General features: G+C 47.5%; 1 protein-coding gene across 1 annotated transcript; it reads left to right on the plus strand.

The window, feature by feature from the left end:
* The first annotated feature begins 716 nt into the window (after positions 1-716).
* LOC139384190 (kinesin family member 28) lies at positions 717-20593 on the plus strand. The gene is made up of 25 exons (XM_071128909.1): positions 717-770; positions 974-1165; positions 6803-7006; positions 7270-7309; positions 7423-7538; positions 8489-8596; positions 8999-9153; positions 9303-9414; positions 9737-9804; positions 9904-10046; positions 10404-10525; positions 10602-10692; positions 10788-10848; positions 11093-11216; positions 12176-12338; positions 12649-12767; positions 13410-13517; positions 16259-16480; positions 16557-16627; positions 17012-17146; positions 17215-17381; positions 17863-17960; positions 18112-18247; positions 20061-20212; positions 20435-20593. The coding sequence occupies exons 1-25, from the start codon at positions 717-719 to the stop codon at positions 20591-20593; spliced, it is 3120 nt and encodes a 1039-aa protein (XP_070985010.1).
* The last annotated feature ends 62 nt before the right edge of the window (positions 20594-20655 follow it).

Genomic DNA, 20655 nt, shown 5'->3' on the forward strand with positions numbered 1-20655 from the left:
AGGCTGTGTGTCTGTAGTCTCCCTGTCAAAAAAGGCTGTGTGTCTGTAGTCTCCCTTTCAAAAAAGGCTGTGTGTCTGTAGTCTCCCTTTCAAAAAAGGCTGTGTGTCTGTAGTCTCCCTTTCAAAAAAGGCTGTGTGTCTGTAGTCTCCCTGTCAAAAAAGGCTGTGTGTCTGTAGTCTCCCTGTCAAAAAAGGCTGTGTGTCTGTAGTCTCCCTGTCAAAAAAGGCTGTGTGTCTGTAGTCTCCCTGTCAAAAAAGGCTGTGTGTCTGTAGTCTCCCTTTCAAAAAAGGCTGTGTGTCTGTAGCCTTTATAAAAGGTTGTGCGTAGCTTTCCTTTATAAAAGGCGCTGGGTCTGTGTATAATTCATACAGAGGGATGCAGAGTGAAAGTGATCACCTGGCTACTCAGGTTACTTAGCTACTTGCCTGTGCTGCGTCTCAATAGCCTGGAGTGGTCACCTCTCCCCGTCTCCTCTCCTTCACCTGAAAATACAGACTTGATGAAAGCAACATGGACGATGTCTTTCAGGACATCTATTTCACCTGTCTGGTTCTTAGCCAAAACATCAGTGCGGACCGGGGAGAGAAGACAATGACGAGGAAGCTGCTCTAGACTATTGAGCTGCAGCCCTGGTGCTGCTGTCAGTGGGTGCAGGGTGTCACCCAGCCTTTCCCTTACAGAAGCAGGGACGATCATGAGGGCTAAAGGAGCAGAGATGCCGGGGAAGGACTGTGTCAAAGTGGCCGTACGCGTCAGACCCTTCAACAAGGTCAGTTGTGGACAGATCTGGGATGCTTCTAGTTGTTTGTTCGGTTTAGTATTTCTCTCCTACTACTTTTTCTAGGACATGATCCATCATCGGACTGTGTCATGCCAATCTGCACTGTGTTTTGTGTACTATGTGGTCCTCCACCAATACTATACCTGCTGCACTGGTCCCCCACCCCCACGTCTCTCCCCTCCCGTGCCCAGAGAGAGAGGGACGCGGGCGGCCGCTGCATTATCTCTATGGCCTCCAGCACCATCACCATCCAGGACCCTCGGAACAGCCAGAGCCCACGCTCCTTCTGCTTTGACTATGCCTACTGGTCCCACAGCGGCTTCACCAGAGACTGCTCTGGCCTGTACATACCCGAGGAGCCTGGAGGACGATATGCTGACCAGGTGAGGAGGTGGAAAGGGGGAGAAGATACTTCTCTTGCCTGTACCTAGCTGAGGAGGATGATACATTGAGGAGGGCAGGGCAGTAACTCTGTATATTCTCCCTCGGGGCAGTAACTCTGTCGGTCTCACCTTCAGGGCAGTAACTCTGTCTATTCTCACTCAGGGCAGTAACTCTGTCTATTCTCACTCAGGGCAGTAACTCTGTCGGTCTCACCTTCAGGGCAGTAACTCTGTATGTTCTCACTCAGGGCAGTAACTCTGTCAGTCTCACCTTCAGGGCAGTAACTCTGTCTATTCTCACTCAGGGCAGTAACTCTGTATGTTCTCACTCAGGGCAGTAACTCTGTCGGTCTCACCTTCAGGGCAGTAACTCTGTCTCTTCTCACTCAGGGCAGTAACTCTGTCGGTCTCACCTTCAGGGCAGTAACTCTGTCTATTCTCACTCAGGGCAGTAACTCTGTCGGTCTCACCTTCAGGGCAGTAACTCTGTCTATTCTCACTCAGGGCAGTAACTCTGTCGGTCTCACCTTCAGGGCAGTAACTCTGTATGTTCTCACTCAGGGCAGTAACTCTGTCGGTCTCACCTTCAGGGCAGTAACTCTGTATATTCTCCCTCGGGGCAGTAACTCTGTCGGTCTCACCTTCAGGGCAGTAACTCTGTCGGTCTCACCTTCAGGGCAGTAACTCTGTATATTCTCACTCAGGGCAGTAACTCTGTATATTCTCACTCAGGGCAGTAACTCTGTATGTTCTCACTCAGGGCAGTAACTGTCTATTCTCACTCAGGGCAGTAACTCTGTATGTTCTCACTCAGTGCAGTAACTCTGTATGTTCTCACTCAGGGCAGTAACTCTGTCTATTCTCACTCAGGGCAGTAACTCTGTATTTTCTCACTCAGGGCAGTAACTCTGTCTATTCTCCCTCGGGGCAGTAACTCTGTCTATTCTCACTCAGGGCAGTAACTCTGTATTTTCTCACTCAGGGCAGTAACTCTGTATGTTCTCCCTCAGGGCAGTAACTCTGTCTATTCTCACTCAGGGCAGTAACTCTGTATGTTCTCCCTCGGGGCAGTAACTCTGTATGTTCTCACTCAGGTCAGTAACTCTGTATATTCTCACTCAGGGCAGTAACTCTGTATATTCTCACTCAGGGCAGTAACTCTGTATGTTCTCACTCAGGGCAGTAACTCTGTATGTTCTCACTCAGGGCAGTAACTCTGTATATTCTCACTCAGGGCATTAACTCTGTCTGTTCTCAGTCAGGGCAGTAACTCTGTATGTTCTCACTCAGGGCAGTAACTCTGTCTATTCTCACTCAGGGCAGTAACTCTGTATGTTCTCCCTCAGGGCAGTAACTCTGTCTGTTCTCACTCAGGGCAGTAACTCAGTCGGTCTCACCTTCAGGGCAGTAAGTCTGTCTATTCTCCCTCAGGGCAGTAACTCTGTATGTTCTCCCTCAGGGCAGTAACTCTGTATGTTCTCACTCAGGGCAGTAACTCTGTATGTTCTCACTCAGGGCAGTAACTCTGTCTATTCTCACTCAGGGCAGTAACTCTGTATGTTCTCACTCAGGGCAGTAACTCTGTCTGTTCTCACTCAGGGCAGTAACTCTGTCGGTCTCACCTTCAGGGCAGTAACTCTGTATATTCTCACTTGGGGCAGTAACTCTGTATGTTCTCACTCAGGGCAGTAACTCTGTATATTCTCACTCAGGGCAGTAACTCTGTATGTTCTCCCTCAGGGCAGTAACTCTGTATGTTCTCCCTCAGGGCAGTAACTCTGTATATTCTCACTCAGGGCAGTAACTCTGTATGTTCTCCCTCAGGGCAGTAACTCTGTCTATTCTCACTCAGGGCAGTAACTCTGTATGTTCTCACTCAGGGCAGTAACTCTGTCGGTCTCACCTCCAGGGCAGTAACTCTGTCTATTCTCACTCAGGGCAGTAACTCTGTATATTCTCACTCAGGGCAGTAACTCTGTATGTTCTCACTCAGGGCAGTAACTCTGTCGGTCTCACCTCCAGGGCAGTAATTCTGTCTATTCTCCCTCGGGGCAGTAACTCTGTATATTCTCACTCAGGGCAGTAACTCTGTCGGTCTCACCTCCAGGGCAGTAACTCTGTCTATTCTCACTCAGGGCAGTAACTCTGTCGGTCTCACCTTCAGGGCAGTAACTCTGTATGTTCTCACTCAGGGCAGTAACTCTGTCGGTCTCACCTCCAGGGCAGTAACTCTGTCTATTCTCACTCAGGGCAGTAACTCTGTCGGTCTCACCTCCAGGGCAGTAACTCTGTCTATTCTCCCTCGGGGCAGTAACTCTGTCGGTCTCACCTCCAGGGCAGTAACTCTGTATATTCTCCCTCGGGGCAGTAACTCTGTCGGTCTCACCTTCAGGGCAGTAACTCTGTCTATTCTCACTCAGGGCAGTAACTCTGTCGGTCTCACCTTCAGGGCAGTAACTCTGTCTATTCTCACTCAGGGCAGTAACTCTGTATTTTCTCACTCAGGGCAGTAACTCTGTATGTTCTCACTCAGGGCAGTAACTCTGTCTATTCTCACTCAGGGCAGTAACTCTGTATGTTCTCACTCAGGGCAGTAACTCTGTATGTTCTCACTCAGGGCAGTAACTCTGTATATTCTCACTCAGGGCAGTAACTCTGTATGTTCTCACTCAGGGCAGTAACTCTGTATGTTCTCACTCAGGGCAGTAACTCTGTCTATTCTCACTCAGGGCAGTAACTCTGTATGTTCTCACTCAGGACAGTAACTCTGTATGTTCTCACTCAGGGCAGTAACTCTGTATGTTCTCACTCAGGGCAGTAACTCTGTATATTCTCACTCAGGGCAGTAACTCTGTATGTTCTCACTCAGGGCAGTAACTCTGTATGTTCTCACTCAGTGCAGTAACTCTGTATGTTCTCACTCAGGGCAGTAACTCTGTATGTTCTCACTCAGGGCAGTAACTCTGTATGTTCTCCCTCGGGGCAGTAACTCTGTATATTCTCACTCAGGGCAGTAACTCTGTATATTCTCACTCAGGGCAGTAACTCTGTATGTTCTCCCTCGGGGCAGTAACTCTGTCTATTCTCACTCAGGGCAGTAACTCTGTCTATTCTCCCTCGTTGCAGTAACTCTGTCTATTCTCACTCAGGGCAGTAACTCTGTATATTCTCCCTCGGGGCAGTAACTCTGTCTATTCTCACTCAGGGCAGTAACTCTGTCGGTCTCACCTCCAGGGCAGTAACTCTGTATATTCTCACTCAGGGCAGTAACTCTGTATGTTCTCACTCAGGGCAGTAACTATGTATGCTCTCCCTCAGGGCAGTAACTCTGTCTATTCTCACTCAGGACAGTAACTCTGTATGTTCTCACTCAGGGCAGTAACTCTGTATATTCTCCCTCGGGGCAGTAACTCTGTATGTTCTCACTCAGGGCAGTAACTCTGTATGTTCTCACTCAGGGCAGTAACTCTGTATGTTCTCACTCAGGGCAGTAACTCTGTCTATTCTCACTCAGGGCAGTAACTCTGTCTATTCTCACTCAGGGCAGTAACTCTGTATGTTCTCACTCAGTGCAGTAACTCTGTATGTTCTCACTCAGGGCAGTAACTCTGTATGTTCTCCCTCAGGGCAGTAACTCTGTCTATTCTCACTCAGGGCAGTAACTCTGTATGTTCTCACTCAGGGCAGTAACTCTGTCGGTCTCACCTCCAGGGCAGTAACTCTGTCTATTCTCACTCAGGGCAGTAACTGTCTATTCTCACTCAGGGCAGTAACTCTGTATGTTCTCACTCAGTGCAGTAACTCTGTATGTTCTCACTCGGGGCAGTAACTCTGTCTATTCTCACTCAGGGCAGTAACTCTGTATGTTCTCACTCAGGGCAGTAACTGTCTATTCTCACTCAGGGCAGTAACTCTGTATGTTCTCACTCATTGCAGTAACTCTGTATGTTCTCACTCAGGGCAGTAACTCTGTATATTCTCTCTCAGGGCAGTAACTCTGTCTATTCTCACTCAGGGCAGTAACTCTGTCTATTCTCACTCAGGGCAGTAACTCTGTCTATTCTCACTCAGGGCAGTAACTCTGTATGTTCTCACTCGGGGCAGTAACTCTGTATGTTCTCACTCAGGGCAGTAACTCTGTATGTTCTCACTCAGGGCAGTAACTCTGTATGTTCTCACTCAGGGCAGTAACTCTGTCTATTCTCACTCAGGGCAGTAACTCTGTATGTTCTCACTCAGGGCAGTAACTCTGTCTATTCTCACTCAGGGCAGTAACTCTGTCTATTCTCACTCAGGGCAGTAACTCTGTATGTTCTCACTCAGGGCAGTAACTCTGTCTATTCTCACTCAGGGCAGTAACTCTGTATGTTCTCACTCAGGGCAGTAACTCTGTCTATTCTCACTCAGGGCAGTAACTCTGTATGTTCTCACTCAGGGCAGTAACTCTGTATGTTCTCCCTCAGGGCAGTAACTCTGTCTATTCTCACTCAGGGCAGTAACTCTGTATGTTCTCACTCAGGGCAGTAACTCTGTCGGTCTCACCTCCAGGGCAGTAACTCTGTCTATTCTCACTCAGGGCAGTAACTGTCTATTCTCACTCAGGGCAGTAACTCTGTATGTTCTCACTCAGTGCAGTAACTCTGTATGTTCTCACTCGGGGCAGTAACTCTGTCTATTCTCACTCAGGGCAGTAACTCTGTATGTTCTCACTCAGGGCAGTAACTGTCTATTCTCACTCAGGGCAGTAACTCTGTATGTTCTCACTCATTGCAGTAACTCTGTATGTTCTCACTCAGGGCAGTAACTCTGTATATTCTCTCTCAGGGCAGTAACTCTGTCTATTCTCACTCAGGGCAGTAACTCTGTCTATTCTCACTCAGGGCAGTAACTCTGTCTATTCTCACTCAGGGCAGTAACTCTGTATGTTCTCACTCAGGGCAGTAACTCTGTATGTTCTCACTCAGGGCAGTAACTCTGTATGTTCTCACTCAGGGCAGTAACTCTGTCTATTCTCACTCAGGGCAGTAACTCTGTATGTTCTCACTCAGGACAGTAACTCTGTATGTTCTCACTCAGGGCAGTAACTCTGTATGTTCTCACTCAGGGCAGTAACTCTGTATATTCTCACTCAGGGCAGTAACTCTGTATGTTCTCACTCAGGGCAGTAACTCTGTATGTTCTCACTCAGTGCAGTAACTCTGTATGTTCTCACTCGGGGCAGTAACTCTGTATGTTCTCACTCAGGGCAGTAACTCTGTATGTTCTCCCTCGGGGCAGTAACTCTGTATATTCTCACTCAGGGCAGTAACTCTGTATATTCTCACTCAGGGCAGTAACTCTGTATGTTCTCCCTCGGGGCAGTAACTCTGTCTATTCTCACTCAGGGCAGTAACTCTGTCTATTCTCCCTCGTTGCAGTAACTCTGTCTATTCTCACTCAGGGCAGTAACTCTGTCTATTCTCACTCAGGGCAGTAACTCTGTATGTTCTCACTCAGGGCAGTAACTCTGTATGTTCTCACTCAGGGCAGTAACTCTGTCGGTCTCACCTTCAGGGCAGTAACTCTATATATTCATCCTCAGTGTAGTAACTCTGTATGTTCTCCCTCAGTGTAGTAACTCTGTATGTTCTCCCTCAGGGTAGTGTGTTCCAGGACCTGGGGGAGGGGATCCTGGAGAATGCCCTTCAAGGTTATAACGCCACCCTGCTAGCCTACGGGCAGACTGGCTCAGGGAAGAGCTACTCCATGGTCGGGTACGGACCCAACAAGGGCCTGGTGCCCACCCTCTCTGACAAACTGTTTCAGGCCATCAGGGCCAACCAGGACAGCCGACAGTGCCAGGTGTGTATGTCTGAAATATGACTTCTTTTAAAAAAATCTATAAAACAAATAAGAAATAAACAAAAAATTTTTTTTTTTTTTGTTGTTATGTTTTTCCAACTAATCATAAAAAATGGACATGTCACAGATAGACTAACTGTACCAAAAGACAACCACAACACAGGACAATGACACAAACAAAACAAGAAGACAAAAACTAATATCACAGCCAGAAATTATTTTTTTATTTGTTTCATTTTCAATGGGCTCCTCTGTTCCCCAAGGTCTTTTTCAGCATGTTGGAAATCTACAATGAACAGGTAAGTCTGGACTTATCTCTGTCATGCCTGTTGAAAACTCTTGAGTATTAGACATGTACAGTTCACAGTGGATCTGTCCAGGTTTTGACCCCAAGCCCTTGCCCCCCCTCCAGGTAGTTGACCTGTTGTCACGGGGGTCTCGGTCTCCGGGGGGACTGCGTGTCCGAGAGGAGCAGCAGAGAGGCTTCTATGTGGAGGGGCTTCGCAGGGTCCCCTGTGACAGCGCCCCACAGGTGCAACATTCCATTATTATCTCTACGTACAGTGAAACAATACAATGACTATGAGGTCAACGTGCAGACTGTCACCTTTACTTTTGGGGTGATTTCGTCCATATCGGGTGAACCGTTTAGAAATTACAGCACTTTTTGTACATAGTTCCCCCATTTTAGGGGACCAAAAGTATCGGGAGAAATTCCCATATATTATGATTTTTAAAATAGTAAAAAGTTAAGTATTTGGTCTCATATTCATAGCACGCATTCATAGACTACATCAAACTTGTGTCGCTACAAAAATGAGTGAGAAAGTTAGATGCACAAATATCATATCCCCGCAATAATGCTAACCTCCCCTGTTACTGTAATGGTGAGAGGTTAGCATGTCTCGGGGATATGATATTTGTGCGTCTAACTTTCTCACTCATCCTTATTCACAATTATTTCAGGATTATCCGTAATCATGGTAGCATCCACATGAATGTAGATGTGTTGAGGAACATATTATATTCTTATTTACAATAAAAGTGACTCCAAAATGACACACTACATTATTTACCATTAATTTCTATTAGGCACAAAATTATCTGAGACTCACCAAAACAAACAGCAAATTTATCCAACAAATGTGTGGAGTCAAAAGCTTGATGTAGTCATTGTGTGCTAGGAATATGGGAACAAATACTTCACTTTTTACTACTTTAATACACATATAAGTGAATTTGTCCCAAAACTTTTGGTCCTGTAAAATGGGGGAACTATGTACAAAAAGTGCTGTAATTTCTAAACGGTTCACCCGATACGGACGAAAATACCCTCAAATGAAAGCTTTAACCTCATAGTCATTGTATAAGTTCAATGTCACTGTCCCAATACTTTTGGAGATCACTGTATATGTATCATTATTATTATTATTATTATTATTTTTAATCAAATTGATTTATTGATATATATATATTTTGTAGGTGGAGCAGCTGATGGAGCAGGGGACGAGGATGCGAACCACGGCCACCACACACATGAACGCCAACAGCAGCCGCTCACACATGCTCATCATCCTCCAGCTCAAACAGGTAAGTCACAATGCCCAGTCAACCCCTAGCCCCTAATCCCTAAACACTTCTGCTCTGAGAGGATTAGATAAGTATGGAAAAAGCTTGACCTTGCCATTGGATAAGCCAGAAGGTACTTGTTGCTCGTTGGACACATCTGTCCAATCCTTTCAGATCAGTGGAGGCTGCTGAGGGGAGGACGGCTCATAATAATGTCCGGAACAGAGCAAATGGAAAAGTCCACTCATTCCGCTCCAGCCATTACCACGAGCTCGTCCTCCCCAATTAAGGTGCCACCAACCTCCTGTGCTTCAGATGTACACAGGTGCCAAGGGGGGTAGGGGCGAGAGGGGTTGATTTGGGTATTAGACATGGCCCTTGGTGTTCTTATTGTATCTCTGACCCTCTCCTGTCCCTCTGCAGATCTTCTCTGAGGAGAGCATCACCAAGCAGTCTAACATCAACCTGGTGGACCTGGCGGGCAGCGAGAGACAGCGGGTGTCAGGTTCCGAGGCCGACCGGCTCAAAGAGGGCACAGCCATCAACCTCAGCCTCACCACCCTGGGCAACGTCATCAGGTCAGGGAGAGATCTGCCCTCCACACCAACATGTCACCAAAAACTCTTTCTATATTCATGTATTTTATCCAGCACTGCTTTTTGTATTCCTCCTCCTCCTCCTCCTCCTCCTCCTCCTCCTCCTCCTCCTCCTCCTCCTCTCCCTGCAGTGCCCTTGCTGATGTAGCGGTAGGGAAGAAAGTAGTCCATATCCCATATAGAGACTCTGTCCTCACCAAGCTGCTGCAGTCTGCCCTGGGGGGGAACAGCCGTACTGTCATGGTAACCCTTTGTCTACACCCTTAGAAAAAAAGATGCTATCTAGAACCTAAACAGGTTCTTCAGCTGTCCCCATAGGACAACCCGTTGGAGAAGCCTTATTGGTTCCAGGTAGAACCGTTTTGGTTCCAGGTAAAAACCCTTTCCACAGAGGGTTCTTAATGGAACCCGAAAAGGTTCTACCTGGAACCAAAATGGTTTTCCTATGGGGACAGCCGAATAACCCTTTTGGAACCCTTTTTTCTAGGAGTGTAGCATGCAGCTCTATTAACATCTAAAGATATGATGTGCCCTTTCTGCGATAACTAAATACCAGAATGCTCAGATTGCAGCCCTGAGTCCAGCTGATATCTGCTATGAAGAGTCTATCTCAACCCTGCGATATGCAGAAAGGTACAGTAGGTCCAGCATTCCTTCTTTGTTAGAAAACTCTTAGTATTTGACACATACAGTACAGTTCACAGATGACCCCCCCCCCCCCCGCCCCCTTAGGGCAAAGCGTATTCAGAACCGTGCGGTGGTGAACGAGAGTCCCACGGAGCGCCTGGTGAAGGAGCTGAAGGCTGAGAACGCCAGGCTCCTGCAGAGACTCAGCCGCCTGGGACAGGAGGGACGCAGGGCAGAGGACGAAACCAGTAGGAGATGGAAGGAGGGAGGGCAGAGGATGAAACCAGTAGGAGATGGAGGGAGGGAGGGAGGGCAGAGGACGAAACCAGTAGGGGAGGGAGGGAGGGAGGGAGGGAGGGCGGGCGGGCGGGTGGGAGGGCAGAGGACGAAACCAGTAGGGGAGGGAGGGAGGGAGGGAGGGAGGGAGGGAGGGAGGGCAGAGGACGAAACCAGTAGGAGATGGAAGGAGGGAGGGCAGCATAGTTGTGACTTGGAGCGATAGCAGGAGGAGTAAGGGCAGGGAGAAGAGAAAGTGGGCAACATGTTAGTTAGAATGTTAGTGTACTAATATGTAGCTGTATTTATGTTGTTGTTGTTGTGTCCAGAGGAGCTGCGTCGGCTGTTGACCCATAACGAGCTGCAGATCAGAGCCATCCAGACGCTCTGGGAACAACATCTACAGGAGGCCTTGAAGGACTGGGAGCAGCAGTATGCGACTATCACACAGGTACGCATGCACACGCACACACGCACGCCCCTCATATCTCCCCTTCCTCACTCCACCCTCTCTCTCTCTTTCTCAGGAGCGGAGGATGATGCAGATGCATCCGTACATCCTGAACATCAACGAGGATACTCAGCTGTCAGGGGTGGTCAAGCTCTTCATCCAGGAGGGTGAGTCTCTCCTCTGCCCCAGACTAGAGCTTTACGATCGAATGAACATACACGCACTCAATCAAGACTTTGGGAATTGTGTGTGTTTTTTATAGGTGAGTGGGATATAGGGCTCTCTGACTCTTCACCCAGGTCCATCTCAATCAGGGGCCTAGGGTGAGTATGACGCACACAAAAACAATATTTTGAAAAGGTGCAAATTGGCTTTGAATTCATCACACTTTTTTTTATCAAGCACAAAACCTGAATAAATGCGGACTGCGTTTGACAGGTGCTGCTTTGTTTGGTTCATTTATGACATCAATAAAAGGGACAGTCTGGGAATGGTACATACATTTTATAAATAGTTACAAAAAAAAAGAAAATAAAGGTCACCAATAAACCCTTTTTACCTCCTCAGGATCCAGGACCGTCACGCTGTGTTCAGTAACGTCCAGCGTAGGGTGTACCTGACCCCACTGGCGGGGTCAAATGTCATTGTCAACGGAACACCCATCTCCCAGAAGACCGAGCTGCAGCACCTGGTTCGTCTCCATGGAATCAAACTATTTCTGCCATTTTGAAACAGGCCCCTCTGTGGAACTATAGGACATATACTCAGCGTAGTTCAGACATTAGTCGCAACATGGTCAAACCTGATGAGCACGAACATGAGCGCAAGTTTTTCATATGGGCTTAAGAGGTAAGGGTAAAGGTTAGGGGTTAAAATAACATTTACGGTGCAAATTGGAAAGTATTCAGACCCCTTAACTTTTTCCACAATTTGTTAAGTTACCGCCTTATTCTGAAATTGATTAAATTGTTTCCCCCCCTCATCAATCTACACACAATACCCCATAATAACAAAGCAAAAATGTAAATATCACATTTACAAATGTTTTTGTCTCGACACAATCCTGTCTTGGAGTTCTATGGACAATTCCTTCAACCTCAAGGCTTGGTTTTTGCTCCGACATTAACTGTCAACTCTGTCACTTTATATAGACAGGTGTGTGCCTTTCCAAATCATGTCCAATCAACTGAATTTACCACAGGTGGGTTCCAATCAAGTTGCAGAAACATCTCATGGATGATCAATGGAAACAGGATGCACCTGAGCTCAATTTCAAGTCTCATAGTAAAGGGTCTGAATACTTATGTAAATATTTTTTTTTAACATTTATTTTTAATGAATTAGCAAAAACAATTGCAAACCTGTTTTCACTCTGTCATTATGGGGTGTGTAAAAAAGTATTTAATACATTTTAGAATGAGGCTGTAACTTAACTAAATGTGGAAAAAGTCAAGGCGTCTGAATACCTTTCGAATGCACTGTATGGCTAGTAATAATCACTATAGTTATTCTCCCATCGTCTTTAGCATGACCAGATTGTGATGACCACCACTGCCCCTATCCTATGCACTATGCCTCGGAAGTGGACAATGGTTTAAGTCCTTGATTCCTACCCTCATATCAACCCGACCTCTGCCCCCTCGCCTCTAGGACCGACTCATCCTGGGTTCTAACAGCACCTACCTGTTCATTGGCTACCCATCTGAGAGGGGCGGGGATGACTGGAGTCGCTATGACTACGACTACTTCCAGTCTGAACTGGCAGCCGCTGAGGGCATCAACCTCCACTCACTGTGTGAGGAGCAGACACAGGGTAGGAGAGAGAGAGATGGAGGGAGGGAGGGAGAATGAGAGAGACAGAGAGAGAGGAAGGGGGTGTGGGTGTGCATGCATGTGACAGAGGTAAAAAAAGAGAGAGAAAGGGTAGAAAAATGTGTTTTAGAGAGCAAAAGCTTGTTTAAGAGAGTGGCAGAGAGAAACGAGGAGAAGTATCTGTCTCCTAGAGAGAGAGAGAGAGAGAGCTACTGTGTGCGAGACAGAAAGAGCGAGATTACCTCGATGTTAGTGTCTCACACAGAAATTGATGATGTGTGTATCTCCTCTCGCTCTGTCTCCCCCTGTAGGTGACTCCAGTGCAGTCCCCAGTCAGACCGACCCCAGTCTCCTGGCTGTTTTCTATGACTACATCAAACTGATGCCCATGGTGGCTGAGGCCAACCAGATGAGCCAGGAGCTACACAAGGTGACAGATAAACACAATATTATACCTTTAAAGGAATACTTCATGATTTTGTCAATGTAGCCCTTTATCTACTTCCCCAGGGTCAGATGAGCTCATAGATACTATTTGTATGTCTCTGCGTGCAGTCTGAAGGAAGTCGCTAATTGCTTACTAGTGTTACTTAGTATTTGCTCGTGAAACTACCTCTAACTTCCTTATTACTGGAAACGCAGAGGCTTCAAAATGGTATCCATGAGTTAATCTGACTCTGGGGAAGTAGATTGACCAAATCCTGAAGTATCACTTTAATCCTGATGGGTTTGACATTCTGTTTTATAATTCCCCATTATGCATGGTTTACATGTTAATGTGGCAACATTTTCGTCCTGAGATTTGCATCATTAGATCATAAGGTAGAGATTTGCATAATTAGATCATAAATTAGAGATTTGCATCATTAGATCACAACGTCCCCCATCATTCTCAACATCCCTAAAACCAATGTCCCTTTACTTGTGTTTGTGAGAAAAATATGTAATTTTAGATAACAATGAATTATATAGTGTTATTTCCCCGGATTTCAGTTTGTATTGACTACTGGATGTAATCTGAGTAATGCTAAACCATTACATGAATCATCTAATTATCTAATTATGTGTCCAGGGGGTGGAATTTAAACTGGAGATTAAGAACCTGGCGTTATCAGACTCTAAAGGTCATGACTTGGAGAAGGAGATCGCTGTCAGAGTGACATCACTGGAAAACAAACAGGTGGGGAGACCATACTGTCAATCACGCCTCCTGAATATTGTCATACTAGATGACTGTAATATCTCTACATGGATCATAACTTGACCCATTTAGCTATGAACACTATCAACCCCTAAATTACTGCAAGGTCCACTTGTGGTTTTATTCCGAAGACATATTTGATTATAATCTGTATATACAGTCGTGGCCAAAAGTTTTGAGAATGACACAAATATTAATTTTCACAAAGTCTGCTGCCTCAGTTTGTATGATGGCAATTTGCATATACTCCAGAATGTTATGAAGAGTGATCAGATGAATTGCAATTAATTGCAAAGTCCCTCTTTGTCATGCAAATGAACTGAATCCCCAAAAAACATTTCCACTGCATTTCAGCCCTGCCACAAAATGACCAGCTGACATCATGTCAGTGATTCTCTCATTAACACAGGTGTGAGTGTTGACGAGAACAAGGCTGAAGATCACTCACTCTATGCTGATTGAGTTCAAATAACAGACTGGAAGCTTCAAAAGGAGGGTGGTGCTTGGAATCATTGTTCTTCCTCTGTCAACCACGGTTACCTGCAAGGAAACACGTGCCATCATCATTGTTTTGCATAAAAAGGGCTTCACAGGCAAGGATATTGCTGCCAGTGGATTGCACCTAAATCAACCATTGATCGGATCATCAAGAACTTCAAGGAGAGCGGTTCAATTGTTGTGAAGAAGGCTTCAGGGTGCCCAAGAAAGTCCAGCAAGCTCCAGGACCGTCTCCTAAAGTTGATTCAGCTGAGGGATCGGGGCACCACCAGTACAGAACTTGCTCAGCAATGGCAGCAGGCAGGTGTGAGTGCATCTGCACGCATAGTGTGGCGAAGACTTTTGGAGGATGGCCTGGTGTCAAGAAGGGCAGCAAAGAAGCCACTTCTCTCTAGAAAAACATCAGGGACAGACTGATATTCTGCAAAAGGTACAGGGATTGGACTGCTGAGGACCGGGGTACTGTCATTTTCTCTGATGAATCCCCTTTCCGATTGTTTGGGGCATCCGGAAAAAAGCTTGTCCAGAGAAGACAAGGTGAGCGCTACCATCAGTCCTGTGTCATGCCAACAGTAAAGCATCCTGATACCATTCATGTGTGGGGTTGCTTATCAGCCAAGGGAGTGGGCTCACTCATAATTTTGCCTAAGAACACAGTCATGAATAGAGAATGGTACCAACACATCCTCCGAGAGCAACTTCTCCCAACCATCCAGGAACAGTTTGGTGTCGAATAATGCCTTTTCCAGCATGATGGAGCACGTTGTCAAGGGGCAAAAGGGATAACTAAGTGGCTTGGGAAACAAAACATCGATAATTTGGGTCCATGGCCAGGAAACTCCCCAGACCTTAATCACATTGAGAACTTGTGGTCAATCCTCAAGAGGCGGGTGGACAAACAAAAACCCACAAATTCTGACAAACTCCAAGCATTGATTATGCAAGAATGGGCTGCCATCAGTCAGGATGTGGCCCAGAAGTTAATTGATAGCATGCCAGGGCGGATTGCAGAGGTCTTAAGAAAGAAGGGTCGACACTGCAAATATTGACTCTTTGCATCAACTTAACTTAAATAAAAGCCTTTGACACGTATGAAATGCTTGTAATTATACTTCAGTATTCCATAGTAACATCTGACAAAAATATCTAAAGACACTGAAGCAGCAAACTTTGTGAAAATTAATATTTGTGTCATTCTCAAAACTTTTGGCCACGACTGTATAGTGTCTTGCGAAAGTATTCACCCCCTTTGGGATTTTTCCTATTTTGTTGCCTTACAACCTGAAATTAAAATATATTTTTTTGGGGGGGGTGTATCATTTGATTTACACAACTTTCCTACCACTTTGAAGATGCAAAATATTTTTTATTGTGAAACAAGAAATAAGACAAAAAACAGAACTTGAGCGTGCATAACTATTCACCCCCACAAAGTCAATACTTTGTAGAGTCACCTTTTGCAGCAATTACAGCTGCAAGTCTCTTGGGGTATGTATCGACAAGCTTGGCACATCTAGCCACTGGGATTTTTGCCCGTTCTTCAAGGCAAAACTGCTCCAGTTTTTTCAAGTTGGATGGGTTCCGCTGGTGTACAGCAATCTTTAAGTTTTACCACAGATTCTCAATTGGATTGAGGTCTGAGCATTGACTAGGGCATTCCAATACATTTACATTTTTCCCCTTAAACCACTCGAGTGTTGCTTTAGCAGTATGCTTAGGGTCATTGTCCTGCTGGAAGGTGAACCTCCGTCCCAGTCTCAAATCTCTGGAAGACTGAAACAGGTTTCCCTCAAGAACTTCCCTGTATTTAGCGGCCTCCATCATTTCTTCAATTCTGACCAGTTTCCCAGTCCCTGCCGATGAAAAACATCCCCACAGCATGATGCTGCCACCACCATGCTACACTGAGGGGATCGTGTTATCGGGTGATAAGAGGTGTTGGGTTTGCATCAGACATAGCGTTTTCCTTGGCGGCCAAAAAGCAAAATTTTAGTCTCATCTGACCAGAGTACCTTCTTCCATATGTTTGGGGAGTCTCCCACATTCCTTTTGGCGAACACCAAACATGTTTGCTTATTTTTCTCTTTAAGCAATGCTTTTTTTCTGGCCACTCTTCCGTAAAGCCCAGCTCTGTGGATGTAGGATCCGTATTGCTGCATAGAGCTGAGTTAAGTGTCAGGTGTGTGTGTAACTCAGGTGAGTGTGTTGTCCTCTCCCCACAGGTGTGGCTCTGGTCCAAGGCCAAGTTTGTGAACCGTAAGTTCCTGATGGAGGAGTTGTATCAGCAGCACCATACGGAGCGGAAGGGAGAGGGGGCGGCCAGGGCGCCCATGCCCAGAGACAGAGACCCTTTTTGGGATCCGCTGGAGCCCCTACTCTTGGGCAGTGCCCACCTCTGGCTGCAGTCTCTGGCTTTCCGTATCGCACTGGAGGAACAGCTGGAGGTACTGTGTGTGTGTCTGTGTGTGTGCGCGTGCATGTGTGCGTGTCGTTCTATCTCATCCCTCTCTGTGTTTCCAGGTATTGGGGTCAGAGGGCACTGAGGAGGCCATACTGCAGGCCCAGCTTCTACCATGCAGCCCTACAGGACTGTGGGTAACCTTACATTACAGAAGAATGGGAGGCAGACACTTTACCGGGTTGTGTTCAGTACGGACAGAGAAAACGTTTTGAACCTGAACTTGTCCAATTGGAACTCAGATCTTAATTTTTATTTTGCTATGTTGTGCCCTAATGAACACAACCCAGATTTAAATAATTGCAGTCTGGAATAACATGAAGAAGAAGAACATCAATGGTTGGCTAGTTGAATCAGGGGTGTTAGATACAAATGGCCACTGGCTACATAAAGTATCAAGCATTTCAGAGTCCCTGTCCATGTAATGTTATTCATTGTGATCTAAAAGGCAAAACTGATCCTAAAACAGCCTTCTGAGAGGTTTGATACATACGACCCCTGGCCCTCCTGTGTCCAGGACTCTGGGGGAGGATGACATCCTGATCGACCCCTCTGAGCTACTGGGGAGACGGCTGGACTTCCAGCTGGTCCTGGATCAGTGCTGTGGCCTGCGCTGGGTCCAACAGGCCAGGAACAGGGGCGTTCAGATAGGGTGAGTGGGTTAGAGATTTGGGGTGGTATTTGTTCTTAATTGACTTGACGTCACCTTTCCCCTGCCAGGTTCCGGATGTTCGACAGTGCCCAGCCCCTCTACACTCCGGCCGTGTGGCACAATGTCAACCCCCTGCTGGACCAGCGGGTCCACTTCACCTCTCTGCACACCTCCCAAGGCCTGCTAGAACACCTGCAGACCAGCGCCCTAGTGCTGGAGCTCTGGGGCCTACAGGGTAAGTAAGCCTGGGACTTGCCTACAAACCTAAGCCCAGGAGAGTAACTGTAAACCTGGTACTCGCTTACAAACCTGCGCATAGTAAGGGTAAGCCAGGGACTTGCCTACAAACCTGAGCCCAGTAAGGGTAAGCCTGGGGCTTGCCTACAAACCTGGGCCCAGGATAGTAAGGGTAAGCCTGGGACTTGCCGACTTGGAACTCGTACTGTATTCATACTGTATGCACGTGTAAAGGACATCATGCTGCTTGCTTGGCGAGTACCCCTTTCTCCTAATTCGGCTCATACCGGTGATTGAACGCAGGACCTCTGCTTCGCAATCACACTTGACTGCCATCCTGAAGCATCTTACCCGGTCACACCCATGAAAAGCTAGCTATGCCGCAGCGCAAGTGGAGACACCTCAGGCTGAGGAGCGAGTTTCACAGATCCCATCTGCCACACGTACACCTGGGTAACGCTTGATACTTTCCTGTCCAGAGGGATGTAGAGACATGGTGTCATCTCTGGAGGGAGTGAGGATGACTCCAGAGGGATGCTTCATCATCGACCAGGCTGGCGCAACTGAGACAGCTACTGTGAGTCTACATCAGACATCTGCATACCACTCGGAGATTTAGAATTTGTCGTATTTGTAGGACAGGTTTATAGATTTACATGAGGGTTAAGGGTTAAATAGGGTTAAATAGTATGCGTATCCACTATAGTGTGTGTGTGTGTGTGTTGCAGACAGTGGACCCTGGCTCAGAGCTGAGCTGCTCTCTGAAGGCTCTACAGCAGGATGTAGAGGAGCTGAGGAACACCAACGCTGCGCTGAAGACTGAGAACAACACACTGAGGGATCAGCTCAATACAACTAGGACCGGTCAGACATGCACTAAACAACTGAACTGTCAAGTTCTCTCACTCTCTCACTCACTCTCTCCCCTCCTCTGTGTAGGGGCAGAGTGGGGTCGTGGTCGGTCAGACATGCACTAAACAACTGAACTGTCAAGTTCTCTCACTCTCTCACTCACTCTCTCCCCTCCTCTGTGTAGGGGCAGAGTGGGGTCGTGGTCGGTCAGAGATGCACTAAACAACTGAACTGTCAAGTTCTCTCACTCACTCTCTCCCCTCCTCTGTGTAGGGGCAGAGTGGGGTCGTGGTCGGTCAGAGATGCACTAAACAACTGAACTGTCAAGTTCTCTCACTCTCTCACTCACTCTCTCCCCTCCTCTGTGTAGGGGCAGAGTGGGGTCGTGGTCGGTCAGACATGCACTAAACAACTGAACTGTCAAGTTCTCTCACTCTCTTACTCACTCTCTCCCCTCCTCTGTGTAGGGGCAGAGTGGGGTCGTGGTCGGTCAGAGATGCACTAAACAACTGAACTGTCAAGTTCTCTCACTCTCTCACTCACTCTCTCCCCTCCTCTGTGTAGGGGCAGAGTGGGGTCGTGGTCGGTCAGAGATGCACTAAACAACTGAACTGTCAAGTTCTCTCACTCTCTCACTCACTCTCTCCCCTCCTCTGTGTAGGGGCAGAGTGGGGTCGTGGTCGGTCAGACATGCACTAAACAACTGAACTGTCAAGTTCTCTCACTCTCTCACTCACTCTCTCCCCTCCTCTGTGTAGGGGCAGAGTGGGGTCGTGGTCGGTCAGAGATGCACTAAACAACTGAACTGTCAAGTTCTCTCACTCTCTCACTCACTCTCTCCCCTCCTCTGTGTAGGGGCAGAGTGGGGTCGTGGTCGGTCAGACATGCACTAAACAACTGAACTGTCAAGTTCTCTCACTCTCTCACTCACTCTCTCCCCTCCTCTGTGTAGGGGCAGAGTGGGGTCGTGGTCGGTCAGAGATGCACTAAACAACTGAACTGTCAAGTTCTCTCACTCTCTCACTCACTCTCTCCCCTCCTCTGTGTAGGGGCAGAGTGGGGTCGTGGTCGGTCAGACATGCACTAAACAACTGAACTGTCAAGTTCTCTCACTCTCTCACTCACTCTCTCCCCTCCTCTGTGTAGGGGCAGAGTGGGGTCGTGGTCGGTCAGACATGCACTAAACAACTGAACTGTCAAGTTCTCTCACTCTCTCACTCACTCTCTCCCCTCCTCTGTGTAGGGGCAGAGTGGGGTCGTGGTCGGTCAGAGATGCACTAAACAACTGAACTGTCAAGTTCTCTCACTCTCTCACTCACTCTCTCCCCTCCTCTGTGTAGGGGCAGAGTGGGGTCGTGGTCGGTCAGACATGCACTAAACAACTGAACTGTCAAGTTCTCTCACTCTCTCACTCACTCTCTCCCCTCCTCTGTGTAGGGGCAGAGTGGGGCCGTGGTCGGTCAGACATGCACTAAACAACTGAACTGTCAAGTTCTCTCACTCTCTCACTCACTCTCTCCCCTCCTCTGTGTAGGGGCAGAGTGGGGTCGTGGTCGGTCAGAGATGCACTAAACAACTGAACTGTCAAGTTCTCTCACTCTCTCACTCACTCTCTCCCCTCCTCTGTGTAGGGGCAGAGTGGGGTCGTGGTCGGTCAGACATGCACTAAACAACTGAACTGTCAAGTTCTCTCACTCTCTCACTCACTCTCTCCCCTCCTCTGTGTAGGGGCAGAGTGGGGTCGTGGTCGGTCAGAGATGCACTAAACAACTGAACTGTCAAGTTCTCTCACTCTCTCACTCACTCTCTCCCCTCCTCTGTGTAGGGGCAGAGTGGGGTCGTGGTCGGTCAGAGATGCGGGGCAGCAGTCTGCGGCCCAGCTGTGATGCAGAGTTCGCCCGCGCCCTGAAGGTCTTCTACCACAGCATGACCTCTGTCAGGGTTCAACTGCAGCGCCTGCGCAGGCACAGGCCCAGTGTATGTATCAATCAGTCATTTAATCAATCTACTTACATACTTATTGACTGACTGATCTAAGGTGTGTGTGTGTGTGTGTGTGTGTGTGTGTGTGTGTGTGTGTGTGTGTGTGTGTGTGTGTGTGTGTGTGTGTGTGTGTGTGTGTGTGTGTGTGTGTGTGTGTGTGTGTGTGTGTGTGTGTGTGTGTGTGTGTGTGTGTGTGTGTGTGTGTGTGTGTTCCAGGAGGAGTCAGATCTCTTGGGGCTCAGGCTGTTTGTGGATGAGCAGGGTGGTCTGCTGCGTGATTTCTCAGAGCTGCTGGAGCAGAGCGTCTCCTCTCTCAAACAGGATGTGGCCGCCATTGTACGACGCAAACGGGAACGCTCAGGAATCTGGTCCTGACTCCCATCCTCGTCTAGTCCTGAACGGAACAACTGGAACTCCCCATCAAACTAATGTAATGC

The sequence above is a fragment of the Oncorhynchus clarkii genome, chromosome 25 (assembly GCF_045791955.1).
Source record: "Oncorhynchus clarkii lewisi isolate Uvic-CL-2024 chromosome 25, UVic_Ocla_1.0, whole genome shotgun sequence".
Taxonomy (NCBI): domain Eukaryota; kingdom Metazoa; phylum Chordata; class Actinopteri; order Salmoniformes; family Salmonidae; genus Oncorhynchus; species Oncorhynchus clarkii.

Coding starts and splice junctions, on each gene's coding strand:
- LOC139384190 (XM_071128909.1), top strand. CDS start 717: ATGCCGGGGAAGGACTGTGTCAAAGTGGCCGTACGCGTCAGACCCTTC. Junction 9,805..9,903: donor ACCCTGCGATATGCAGAAAG/GTACAGTAGGTC, acceptor CCGCCCCCTTAG/GGCAAAGCGTATTCAGAACC. Junction 16,628..17,011: donor CCATGCAGCCCTACAGGACT/GTGGGTAACCTT, acceptor TCCTGTGTCCAG/GACTCTGGGGGAGGATGACA.